A 13,737-nucleotide genomic window follows, 5' to 3' on the forward strand; every position below is an offset into this window, starting at 1 on the left:
GCTGAAAAGAACTACGTCAAACGGGCCATTGGGCATTGCAACGTTGACCCAAGGAGGAGCTCCCCTATGACAAAGCATGACACCCCTCAGGGTGTGTCAGGGCCCTTGCTCCTGAAGGATCAGATCCCCTAACTTGATCCCTCAGGCACCTCTGACCTTTTTTTCCACAATAGGAACTGCACACCTCTATGTATCCTTACATTCCTGGGGCCGTGCATGCTGAGCCTTGAACGGCCCTTGTCCCTCCTTTTGTAGGTCCAAAGTCTATAAATAGCCAATTAAACACACAACATTAATTCATTTGCTGGCTGAGCTTTTGTTGCAAAAAAATAAATGGAAACACAAATCTAAATTTAAATATCTGTGAGAGATTTATTTTAGCAGGTCACCTCTTTAAGAGGGCACACATTTCTCATCAAGTTACTGGTGTCAGACTACTCATTTGTGCACTACAATGTAGGCAGTATAAGAGCTGAACATAAGCAATTTGAATCATTCACGTCCTGCATATTAGAATTTTACAGTTATATTTGTAGCAAACTGACTGTACAAAAACATTCACAGTAAATTATTCTAGATAATCTTTAAATACACTACATTGAATTACACAACAGAATACAACCAGTTTCTCAATGTTTCAGGTCATTCTCAGTACATTCATATTTAGATATACAAACCGTTTAACTGTAACATTTTTTAAAAAAGCTCATTTTAAATTAGTTTAGATTTTCTACACGTTTATAAGTTAGCAAGGCTTTCAGTCAGAACAGAGCAGCAGTATGTGCTTGAAAATGTAAGTGCTAGCCATGTTAATTTGAGATTCTACAATGTCTTATCCTCTTAAAATCCAAGTTAGAGTTAAAACAGGAGGATTACTGCAGACAAATGCTGCATTCAAAATAGTTCAACGCTGCTATAAAAGATCTTACTGAAGGGTGACCAGGGATTTAATAAGACATCCCAGCTTGTAAACAATGCCAAACAGGTTGCCGTTCCAATAGATGCGCAGTATGTCAAACATTCTCATCAGAACAGTGAAAACCCATTTAAAAAAAAAAAAACTATTTACAAAAGAAACGGCAGCCCAAAACGCTGAGTTTAGAGCACTGTGGTGATCTGATCGCTGAATGATTAAAAAAACATATTGAAATGCTTTGTAGTGTTAATTTCTGCAAAATGTAATGGACCCTAAACTTGGACACAGAACAAGTTGTAGATACATATAAGCTTGAAAAATTACCAAATTCTCAGTCATTCTTTTTTGTACAATAAGCAGTGCTATCAGTCTTTGTTCTTTTTGTTAACCCGTTCGCCCTCAGTGGTGTTTTAATGTTCTCCGTTTGTTATAATGGTAACGGATTCCTGTCCTGCAGATGTAGGAAGCCTTGGAACTTTTTTAGCAGGGCTTGGAATGTGCTTGAGAGAAATAGGAAAAAACAAAAGTTATTATTTGCAAATAAAATCCCCAACAGCAAAATTAATTTGATTGGCTCAAAGGTGGCTGAACATTTGAACATAGGCAATATCTAAGGAGACAATTAACTAGCATGTGCCCTCATTATATTTTTGAAGCATTTTAAGTTGGGTAAAAATGGACCTGCTATAGGTTACAGATATGCATTTTCAAGATAAAGTTTCTATAGTTAAATTATTTCAGTATATGAAAAGAAAAATTCACATGGTGGAATCGCTCTGGCCGCATGGGTGAGGTAAGGCACATTTCTTAATTTCTCTAGGAGGACAAAGATGTGGGTATATGCTAGTTACAAGATTATGAAACTGTCTACAACATCACCGGAGCATACGTTTTTTGTTCTTTTTTTTTTAGGTTTTAGGTTTCAATGATTTTTATTGGATTTGGCCAATGCAAGCACTACCTCTCAGGTGCTGCGCACGACCAACGACCGATGCAGCACCGCTCACTGCGTAAAACGCCCGCACCGTGGCAGAATGTCTGCCGCGGTAAACGGGTTAACATACAATACGTCCGGTGGGTATACCCACCAAAATAGGGGATAACCATCGCCCCCCCACCCCCCCCCAACCCCCGCAACCCCATTTCACATCTCAGGTCTGCACACAATCTATATTAATGGCACCTAACTCAGTTACAGTTTGCGTCTCTTGTCTGAATCAGTCTGACCTATGTTACAAGGGTATCTTTGCCTGGCCAAAAGTCCAATGGCACCCAACTTATTTGAGCGCATCGGATCAATATTGTCGACATTCAGGAACAACAGAACTAGGCACCACGTTGTAGTAAATTTGTGCGATTTATTTATTAAGTCATATGCAATGGTTCCTTTAGCTAGCATCTGCCAGTCTGCGACGCCAGAGTTCCACTGTGGGGGCTCATATTACAACAAGATAACATTCAGGAGTGCCTCACTTTTATCTTGAATACAGAATGTTACCACGCTAGATATTATTTAGAAGTTTGTTAAAGCTACAGAAGATCACTGGGGAGTCAGCTGGCAGAGTGCTGCTGGTGTTCAAAGTACATGTTTCACTCGCCATGCTAGACTTTTTCTGGCATCGATTAGGAAGTGGAAGATATTTGATCATTTATACAAAATGTGCCATTGCTCTGGCCTTCTAGAGCACCAATCGTAATTTCTATAAGAAAATGAAACCCCTCCTTTTATTAATTTACTGCCGGCTACTCAGTAGGAAATTATTAAAATTCTACAACTCCGATTCCAGTATCAAAGTATAGGTGTGCCTCCATCTCCAGGGAGCCCAGTCGTGAATCAATCTACCAACTGACATACGCAAAGAACCTTCCCTTTTTAAACGTAGGAGATCTTAGACAATTAATATCTTCAGTCTAATTGATTTTCTATCCTCTCTGATCAGCCTGGTCAGTCTCATGGTTTTCATAATCCACCCCACCAACTTTTTAACTGGTTCAGCTCTTTAAAAAGTAGCCTTAGGCCCTCTCCCTTCCACACACTCTACCATGTCTTTAGGCAATATTATCTCATCTTCTGAGTTTTCCCATCATCACTGTATCAGTGACAGACAAATCATCTTCACCTTTCCCATATTCGCTACTACTCTCCAGACTAAAATTAATAGATGCCTCACAGCTATTCCTCATTGGGTGGACATGTGTTCTATTCTGCACTACACAAAGACTGGGATAATCTACTTACCTTCCAACTCAGTGCATGCACATCAATCTATTCCTAGGTTATTCCCTTCAACAGTATCATTTTATCACTTTTAACCTTCGGGTAATAGTTCAGGCTTCAATTCTCAGATGAAAAGTCCTGTCATGGGAATCGGTGAAGCAGGTGGTCATCTGGTCAAGACTTTTCTGGAACTGGCATGGGTCAGTCAAATCTTCTGAATGGCATTAAAGATGTAGCTCAACAGCACAGATGAACAATTATGTTGTCTCAGTATAAAATCAGTAGACCTGTGATGGCTTTTACATACTTGAAAAGGAAGCTTGTAAGTTGTCGGGCACAGAGCTGCTACGTCGGCCTAGAGGACCACCGTTAGCTATTAAAGCCCAAGTACTCACCTGTAGAGGTCGAATATAAGGGGTTCATCTAGAGTCTTGTGTAACGAGTTAATAAAAATTAATAATCTCTGAATCTCACTTCAATAATCTTGACGAAGTTCTGATGAACAGTCTTATTTATTTTTATATTCATAGTATCAATATCTGCAAATACATCTATTTTGGTATACTCTGATTCATGCACTGGACTATACTTTTGAACAAAAACCTCAATAAAAAAAAGTAACTGCACTTTGATCAATTTACCTCATTAATCACATTTGAATGGATAACGTCTACTCCAGTCCCAGCTTCTAGTGGTTGATCATCCAATACTGTGTGCCGAGCGTACTGCCTCCTGTGCTTTTCATCCACATGCACAAGGTACCATGTCCCTGCAAACAGGTCATCCACTGAGCCCTGTGGCCTGTAATTGGCTACATGAGTAAACAAAATTCGGTAAGATCCGGGTAACTTATTTTCATGCAATACATGCATTTACTTTTCTTTGTCCTACAATGTGGCTGAGAACATATACTACATCTAAATATATTGATCGAACTTCTGCTAAACTTACATCCTGTCATTTAATTCATATCAGTCCATGATTACTAGATTAACACTGAGAAAAAAACCAGTAGAGCTCATTAGTTATCTAGTATGCTCTCCAAGACAAAACAAAGCCCAGCACATCCTTTGATAGTACCACATTGCTTCTGTGGATATTTCACACATGTGCTGCTCCGCCAAAAATTGCTGCCCTTATCCGAGTTGTGCCTGCCAGCAGCAGGCTCTTTACAAATCATATGACTCAGTTTTGCTCCTGTCTATTGTATAAGACTAGCAGGGTTAAAACCATATAGGCTATGGAGTGTAAATGTGTATTCAACTTGCACCACAGTGGAGAAATAAGACTGACAAAATGGGATTTCCAAAAAGGAATTGATGACAACAGAATATTTAAGGATGCATGTACTCCGCCCAACCAACTGACTGTTAACACACACTAATTGAAGCCATCAACTAAACTCGTTTCTTATACCTAAATGATGGGTTTCTTGTCTGAGTTTCATATTTTCAGCAAAGATCTCTGGTTGAACACATCTTCGTGAGTCAAGTCGTGCTTTAAGGTCAGACAAGCTGGCAGTCATCTTATGCAAAGACGAACCTACAAAAGAAAAGTTTCACAAATTGAGTATGGACAGATCAGCAGTATGAAGATCAATACATGTTGTCCTTTTTCTTTGTTCAAATAAATTTAAAATGGATGGGTTCCTTTGCACAATGTTATGTGGGTTTAAAATTGCAAGGCAAATTTTGAAAAATACATTTGATCACGCCTGGACAATGAGATTTTTTACACAATATAAATTGGTTTTAGAGTTTGCTTTTAGCGAAAATAAATGCAAGACCATTTATGTGCCAAACCAGACTACTATTAAAACAATCTAGAAATGGGGTGACAGTAACATATCCTTCTGCCCTCGAAGAATGTACTATACCACAACATAACCACTTTGTAGTGCTAGGAACCTGTTTGGAGGCAACAGTTTTTCTTCATGCAGCAGTGTTTGTGATCAAAGACCATGCAACAGGTTTTCCATATTTTTCATTACCAACAAGGATGGATGGGGAATTGGATAGTATCTACATACATCTGGACTTACAGTTAATGCTGCGTATTGTGTCGTAGCCAACGGAGAGCGGTCATGACTAGGATTTGCAATTGGTCTAGAAGCATGCGGTTGAACTCCTGAGCAAAGTTATGGTCCTGCACCAGCGAAAGTAACTTTGCTCAGGTAAGGGAGATTTGCAAAGAGTCCGAAGTTCCAGGAATCAGTGTCTGGTTTTACCAGAAACAGAGTACTTTTGGCATACTTTGTGAACCCTTGGAATAGAACCTGTTGGAAAGAAGAATTCCTGGTGGTCAGGCTTGGGTCTAGCATGGTGAAGTGACTGTTAAATCACAGAAACACAATGAGGTAGGTTGGGAGGTCTGATGCTTTGAGTCTATTCCACTGGCTTGCACGCTTGTTCAAGACTATTTTTTCTTTTCTTTTTTTTTAAGTGGAGTGATCTGGATAGAAAGAGGCTTGAATGGAGTAAAAAGGGAGAATCCGTGATTTAACTTGGATCTCCATCAGAATGTTCTTGAGCCTGTCCTCAGAAAGGAAATATAAATATTTGCAGTATTCATTAGAAACTGCAAGGGAATAGTATAGAGTTTCCAATCCTCACATTGGTATACAGACACTCTTCGTCTTCAAAAACAGAAATGTAAGAAACTGGAAAGGATATGGAGATCAAACAATAGCCTTTCTGACAAACATATTAAATATATATAAATATTAAAGCAGCCATCACCAAGGAAAAGTCGGCCTTTTTTTACACAACAAATAGAAGCATCTAAGAACTCTGCCAGAGAACTCCTTCAGGTCATAAGCAAACTCACTAAAGTCCCTGAGACTAAAGGTAGCTACAACAGTCAATCTTTCTGCAAGCAAATATCTTCTCATTTTCGCAATAAAGTTGTACAAATCTACAACCAGTTCTCTGCCTCCAGTAACATCGACCTTAACGTTAGTCCCACAACAGTCCAATCTTCGGTCTGTCAAAGTCCCCCTTCTAACCTCTACCAATTTTACTCTACTACTACTGCAGAGGTTCTTAATTTAGTTCACTCTACAAAGTCAGGATCACCTTATGACCCATGTCCCCCCTCTATATTTAAACAGATTCTATTTCGGATTGCCTCATTTTTAGCCGAAATCTTGAACAGGATGTTCTGCACCAGTATTTTTCCTGATCTATGTAAAATAGCCTCTATCCTGCCACTTCTTAGGAAACCCAACCTAGATCCAGATAATCCAGAAAATTACTGTCCGATTTCTAGGTTACCATTCCCAGCCAAAATAGAGGAAAAACTGATAAATGCACAATTAACAGTTTATTCAGGAAAATCATCTGTTGGATCCTTCCTAATTCGGCTTCTGGACCGAACATAGTACTGAGACAGCATTAAAAAAAAAAAAAAAAAAAAAAAAAAACACGGATGAATTAAGAACTATTTTGGACATGGGAGGCTCAGCAGCACTTCTCCTTGATTTGTCCGCAGCCTTTGATACGGTCAAACATGCCACCCTTGTCGGCCGTCTCAGAAAAACTGGGCATCGCTGATTAAGCCCCTGCCCTACTCCAATCATTCCTAACAGACGAAAGTCATTCAGTTATGCTGGTGAAATTTTCATCCAACTCATTCTTTCTTCCTTGTGGGTTCCCTCAGGGATCCTCCCTAAGCCCTCTGCTCTTCATCGTTTAAGTTTTAGAATTGGTCTCCCTGATTAGATAGTTTGGATTTTCCTCTACATCCTATGCAGACGATACTCAAATTGTGGCGCCGGCCTCTAATAATACAGAAGTAACTATCACTCAGTTTCCAACTGTATGAGAGCTGTTAGTGATTGTATGGGAAAGCATTGCCTTAAATTAAACTCTGAGAAAATGGAGGTGTTATTTTTTGGTAATAACCCTCAGTTCTGAATCCAGCATGCTGGCCAGCAGAGTTGGGAACTCTCCCAACTACAGTCCAAAAGGCCAAAAACATAGGCATAAGCATAGATGACAAATTGAACTTTATTAAGCATATTAGTTCAGTTGTCTCATCCTGCTTTAACACTCGGAGGAGAAACTCCAAAGCGTGCAGAATGCGGCAGCTAGGCTAATTTTTGGTCTCCCCAAATTCCATCCGGTTTTAGCGTTCATTAAGGAACTTCACTGGCTATCGGTGAACAGTTGCATTACATTTAAGGCACTGTGCCTTACCTATAAGGCCTTGCATAACTGTGGTCCTACCTACCTTAAACAGTCCCTATCCTGGTACATACCTAATAGAGACCTACGATCAAAAAGCTCTCGACGGTCTCGTCTCCCAGTTTTAGGAGACTCAAATGGGGAGGCAGCTGCTTTTCCTCTAAAGCCCCAGCCCTCTGGAACGGTCTGCCTATATATATTAAAGCAGCTCCCACTTTATTGAATTTTTAGGAAACAAATCAAAACCTGGCTCTTTAACCTCTAGTGTCCCTCTGCTGTCACCTTACTGATATTCCCAATCCAACGCCAAGACACCCTCGAGTATTCGTGTGCTTTAAAATCAATTTTACATAACTTTTCAGAGGGTTCTAAACAATGCATTACCTTGCAGCCCAATTTTCTTAAGATTGAAACAATCATGCTTTTGACTCTGGACCGCCTTATGGTGCCATTTTATATGGTGGTAACTTTTTCTATCAGATGCTAAGTGGGGCAATCAGAAGTTTCATTCCAACTTGCACACTAACTTTCTTGTTGGCCAGGCCTGTCTCAATAAGTATGCAAAAGTGTGATGGCTGAAATGCTTGAATTAACCTCAGCCACTGGTAATCACTCAGCCCGTATCCAAATCCATCGGGTTTTTTTGCACACCATGCCACCTCAGTTTAGACCCAGCGATCTGCAAATCAGTCTGGATTCTGCTCCAATAGGAAGTCCAGCCCGAACTGCAGAGTCAAGTACTCCCTAAACTGGAACACAAGCAACCTAGGACATGTTAGTTATGGGCTCATAAGCTGGGTACAGCTTGGTTCCAGTGACAGTGTGCACCAGACCAAGGCTGGGCACATCGGTCTCAAAACCATTTGTTAGTTGCCTTCCCGAAAGTCTTTTTACTTATGCTGCATAAAGACTAGTGAATCTAGTGCTTTGATGAGGTTTTGGTGCACAACTTTTAGGAGAGCCTGGATTGGTTTTGCCAAGAAACAACAACTAAGAGCCACATTTTTCGATTGGACGAGCTGGAACTCTGTTTTGCTAAACTTCTACTCATTTTAGAGGTGGGGAGAGGCTGCCTGTCTGCAGGGAAAAACAAACAATGGATCCCATGTAGAGGGGGAAAAAAATCCCCTCCATGCCTGGGTGTGGCTTTGCTGCTACATTTCATGTTTTTCAGAAACCAGCTGGTGCTTTCAGTTTGTTACTGACAAAAGAAAAAAAAGCATGTAATGCTAAGTGGACTACAACAACCTGGTCGGCTAGCTCCTTATTGGGTTTTGCTCAAGTGCTTCTGTTACACTGGCAAATGCACGAGTGGACAAGAGCCAAGAGAGTATTACCAACATCGTAGCTCTAAACAGTACAAGCAGTCGTTTGTGAGATGGTGGGGAAGGGTTGGGGGGGGGAACTGTAGTAGATGCCCACTGATGACCTAGCAGACTTCCAACCTCCAAATAAGGATTTTTTTCTTGATAATTAGTAAGAAGTAAATATTATTTAACCACTGTCCTTCACTGAAAGTTCCAAAGTATAGGGAGAGAGTCAAAGAAAAATGTAGACTGCCCTTCTGAGGATGTGAAAACAAGGTAGACTATGCCCTTTTGTGTGGGCTTTGACTTAATCAACAGGCTAAAACCCAAAGGCCTATAAGTTTTCAATAACATCTGCAGATGTTTTACTACACTGATGTTCCACATAAAGACCGAAGTCACTCATGAGAATTTTGTGCAAGAACGCTTGGATTGCAAGACCTGTGGCCTCCTTGCGTTAAGGTGGAGCTGATGAATTACACCTTTAGGCACAAGGAGAAATCAACTATCAGATGTGTAAAGACAAGCAGATTACATAAAAAGCTAAGGAAGCAGATAAGATTAAAAACCTGGCAAGCACGTTACGATTACCCTGTTGACGGTCGCCAATCCTCAGCCTTCGCAATCAGCTCGATTCTTTGTGAGGATTTCACAAGAAGTCATCGACGAGTGTAGGTGTCAAATGAAAACACCTCAGTCACACAATGTCATTTATTTTTCTCCACCATGTAATTTAATATTAAGTGTGTGGTTGGTAGCCAAGTGGGCATTTACAAGTCAAATTCAGGGCTGAAGGTCCTCTTTTGAGAAGTTACTGGCAGGCTGGGGACACACTGTAGGAGTCTAAGCTTGGCTAAGTGACGTTTGGAGAATCCCCTCATTGACTATAAGCTTTATGGTGGAGGGAGTTGCAAAGGGGGTTAGTCAAAAAATATATGAAGAACTCCACATCACTCATACCGAGTAAGAGTGAGTGAGCTCCCTCTTTAAAATCCAAGTACATTACAAATTGTCACAAATCTATAGACTTTCTGAATTTGGATTTTTGATAAAGCCAGTAAAGCCAATTTAATGAGGTCATCATTTAGATCACATAAGGATTCTAATTTAGATTATGTCTGGGAAGTAAAATCCTATGAATGCACAGAATTTGATCTGAATGTAACATATTTAAAGTAAAACGGGAAATAGATATCGATGAAGGGGCAATCTGAGGTAAATCAGAAATATAACAGGAACTCGAATGACATGTGTCTAATATACTGGCCATGTTTACAGATGCTGGTGACAAATATTAGCTGACCCTGCTTTTAAGAAATCAATCGGTCAGTTCAAATTCACACTGCAATGAGGGACCCCTTCCTAATCTCACTATGCACTCATCTCGAAGAAAAGCAACTAGTGGAATGCCCTACTGACAAAAGACCAAGAAAAAAAAAATTTGGATGACTCAGGGACCAGGAGCATCAGTACAAATTAACATAAGGAGACCACTTCTTAAAACTTATTGTCCAGAAGACAGTCCACATGAATATTTTCTTGGACTGTCTAAAACGTATTTGGGGTTAAATGCCTCTATATTGCCTGCGGTATAATCCAAACAACCTTATTGGTATTGGGTCCAGAACTGGGAAAAACTCGCAGAACAAAAAACGGAATTGGCACAAATACTGACTTTACATAGCAGTTTTGTACAGTACTTCTAGGTCTTAGAAGTGCAGTAAAAATGTTGCTATTGCCACGTTCAATTTACGGACTTTGCCAGGATGGACTATTGAGTGGACCTGTAAGCCACACCAAATTGTAGCAGGGAGTGTTTAAGTCACTATTACTGGCAGGGGATACTCTAATGGGAACTAGAAAACAATGAACTAGAGAAAGATACACAAGACCAACAATGGAGCAGAAGGATAGGCATAGCACTACAAGGGAATATAGTGATTAGTGAAAAGTGCAACAATCCTAAAAAACACAGCTACAACTGCAATAGCAGAGTCGCTAGGGTTTAAAAGAAACAACCTGTGATGGGGGAATAAAGGCAATGCGACACAGCACATCTGGGAATGAGAGGTATCCCTACTGGCGCAAGAAGGTACCCACACCATGACAGGGAAATTCAATGATATACGGCCCGGGAACATTTTAAGTAAATTGAGGGCAGTGATATCTGAACATGAAGTCACAATTGGATTACACAAACTCTTAACTACTATAAAAGAATCATCAAAATAGCTGCAAAAACGCAACAATACACAGAGACACAGTCATGAGACACATATACAAATAACTCACAGCTCAATGGCTGGCCTCCACCAACACATGCACCATAACTGCACCAACAGACACCAGTCAGGAATCTGCACCTATTATTCCTGGCGCAGTAGAAAATGACACCTGCTCCACGCATATACTCATTGAAAAAGGAGAGGGGATATTGCCATGAAGCAGACACACACTAAATCATTGAGGCATGAACTTCCTTTCCAAGAGATACCCATCTGTAGAGTAACCACACTTGGATAATAGAGCGAAATCTGGGAGATAAAAACGTTTTTAGCTTACGGTAATAAAATGATGGAATGCAAAGTAAGATGTGGAGGGAGGCAGAGAGGGGAGTGGTTGTACAATGCGGACAGCAGATTATAGAGCATTGCGTTCATGTAGGATTCCCAAAAAAAAGTGGGTGCACAGATAATCTAGGGGGGAAAAATTAAGAATTCAGATTAACAAAATTAAGAGTCCTGCTACTGCATACAGCTTTTCAGGAGGACAATGCAGTGGAGTCAGATCCCAGAACAAAGAAGGAGCTATAAGAGGCAGAGTTAGCCCAAGCAACAGCAACCCCGAGGCACACCCATTCAATCTTGTCATAACTAGAATGGTATTTGATGGGAAGTAAATTGTTCCTCCGAGATAAATTCTCTGACTAGGGTTTCAAAAACTTCAGAAGATTATATGAGGTTTATAAAAGATTCAATACGGTCTTGCTAAGAGGGTGCATGTCAATATCTGTGAATCACTTTGATCAAGCCATATGCAAATCTAAAGTTAGGACATATTGACAATATAATGAACATTTGTATTAAGGGAACATCTTTTAGTCCACAAAAACTCACCAGGTGCGGCATCCTGTGTAACCGTGAGTGAGTACAATGTAGCAGCAAAGCCAGAACCATATGAAAACACACCAATTCTTTGTCCTGCCAGCTGTTGAGGAGAATGCCTGCAGAAAAAGGTACACATCATAAGATCTTTTTTTAAAACAAATGTAAGAGCGGCAACATTTCTTTTTTCTGTAAAGGCTTGAACCTTATTCAAGAAAAGTAGGACAAGGTCACGGACAATTTGAAGTTCTCAGAGATGTGAAATATAAAGCTACTATTCTCAGAAAGGAGGAGGGTCTTCGGGTCAAAGAATGAAACTATTAACAGCAAGTGAGTGGAATTTTTATAAAATATCTGCTTGTCAAATGGACAAATCCACATCTCCCATGCATTGAGGTGAGAAATTGTGGCAGAGTACTTTTGTCGCAGTGCTGATACTATCCTCTACATTCATCAAGGATCATGTGTCATGGTTATAATTTTGGCATGGCTCTTTTTATGCTATGGTTCTACCAGACTAACCATTCGAGTGTGTGTGTGTGTGTGTGTCAAATCTATTACTATTCACAGGATCGGTTTATTAATGGACTCGGTTTAGGCCTGCTTTTTGGTAAGAAGATTTCAGAATGTTACTGTAAATGAAGCTGGATTTTATTTGCAGCAAGTACCTGGGTTGCTGGGAATCAATGAGTCTACTTACAGCCTCACCAACTCGACCACATTTTATACTTCATTGGCAAATTACTTCATCTCATTGTACCTCACTTACCCTTTTTGCCAGAAATGTGGGACTATCCAAAGGGCTAGGTAAACAATGGATTTACATTTTAAAACCAGATGCACTCAGCAAGGTATTGTCAGAGTCTAAATGTTAGGCCCGATTTGTAAACCTGTTTATGGATATAGGATTAGCAGATAGGATTAGCTTACCCGTCCAAAAACAAAAACAAAATATTTAGTATTATGTAGATTTTGGTGAAAGCAAACTTACGTAGAGGTACTGGAAGTAGACGGGAAGTGGTAATTGTATGGCTGAAACGCCATCATGTTAGTTTGTTCAACCTGCTTAAACCTGCACGTTTATGGTTATTCCTCAACTCCTAACCAGTCCCTTACCCCGCTGGGAAGGTTGAAAATGTAATCCCGATATGGGCCGGCTTAAACTTCTTCCCAAGTGGTAAGGGTTTGAAACAAGCCTCACGCTGCTAAAATAAAAAGTCAATTGAAGAGAAAGGAGTTTTACAATACAGGTAAAGTTTCCCGCTGGAGCAAATAAGGTTTTACCAAGTTAATTTGCACTTGTTCTGCAGATTTTCACAAGCAAATAAACATATCTGCTCATGATTAATGGGGATTAACAAAAGTTTACTAAAATATAGTGTCCACTCCACCTTCTACAACCTCCTACAAATTCTTTACACTTATCAAGTGAGGCCTTTGATAACAGTTTTTAAAGATGTCCTTAAAAAACTGTCAGTAACCTTTGTCATTTTTTTATTGTTTATTTTCAAAATAAAATGCTCTCAATTGCATCGATTTGCACATAATCAAGGAGCATCCTTGGAGCACTGCAACAGGCCACCCATGATTAAATTTTGTAAACATGTATACACACTTATTTGGAACGACTTCCTGTAATGCAAGCTAACTTTACAGCTCACTAGATTTTCTTAGCGCACTTGCCCAAATAGTAAAGACTTTTTTGAGCCTTATATAAATTCTGAACATCTTGTACATAAAGATGCATATAACTTTTTCCCACAGACAAACTGTGGTACTGTGATGCAATGTGTTTGTGCTGGAGGGTCTTAGACCTACTTGTCCGACTGACAAAAGAAACATTAAAACGTGTTGTCCTCGACCCAAAACAATATATCTTTGGCATAAACCGTGCGACGGGGAGCTGTGACCAGCCTGACCTCGTCAGTGCCGGTCGCTCAACCCGCCGCGTGGCTCCTCCCGAGGTCACCCGGTCCCCCTGCTGCCACCGCCTGCTCGTTGCCACCTT

The 13,737-nt window shown here is 40.2% G+C and overlaps 1 protein-coding gene across 2 annotated transcripts in view; it reads right to left on the reverse strand.

The window, feature by feature from the left end:
• Window positions 1-348: 348 nt before the first annotated feature.
• Window positions 349-13,737, reverse strand: part of HMGCS1 (3-hydroxy-3-methylglutaryl-CoA synthase 1) — a 55,277-nt gene continuing 41,888 nt past the window's right edge. For both annotated transcript variants that reach the window (XM_078675034.1, XM_078675035.1), the window contains 4 exons: window positions 11,742-11,848; window positions 4,551-4,676; window positions 3,776-3,945; window positions 349-1,416 (listed from right to left, as the gene is read on the reverse strand). In XM_078675034.1, coding sequence (XP_078531160.1) covers window positions 1,327-1,416; window positions 3,776-3,945; window positions 4,551-4,676; window positions 11,742-11,848 — 493 coding nt within the window. In that variant the 3' untranslated portion in view covers window positions 349-1,326. The remainder of the gene's footprint in view (window positions 1,417-3,775; window positions 3,946-4,550; window positions 4,677-11,741; window positions 11,849-13,737) is intronic.

Source organism: Lissotriton helveticus, chromosome 2_1 (assembly GCF_964261635.1).
Source record: "Lissotriton helveticus chromosome 2_1, aLisHel1.1, whole genome shotgun sequence".
Taxonomy (NCBI): domain Eukaryota; kingdom Metazoa; phylum Chordata; class Amphibia; order Caudata; family Salamandridae; genus Lissotriton; species Lissotriton helveticus.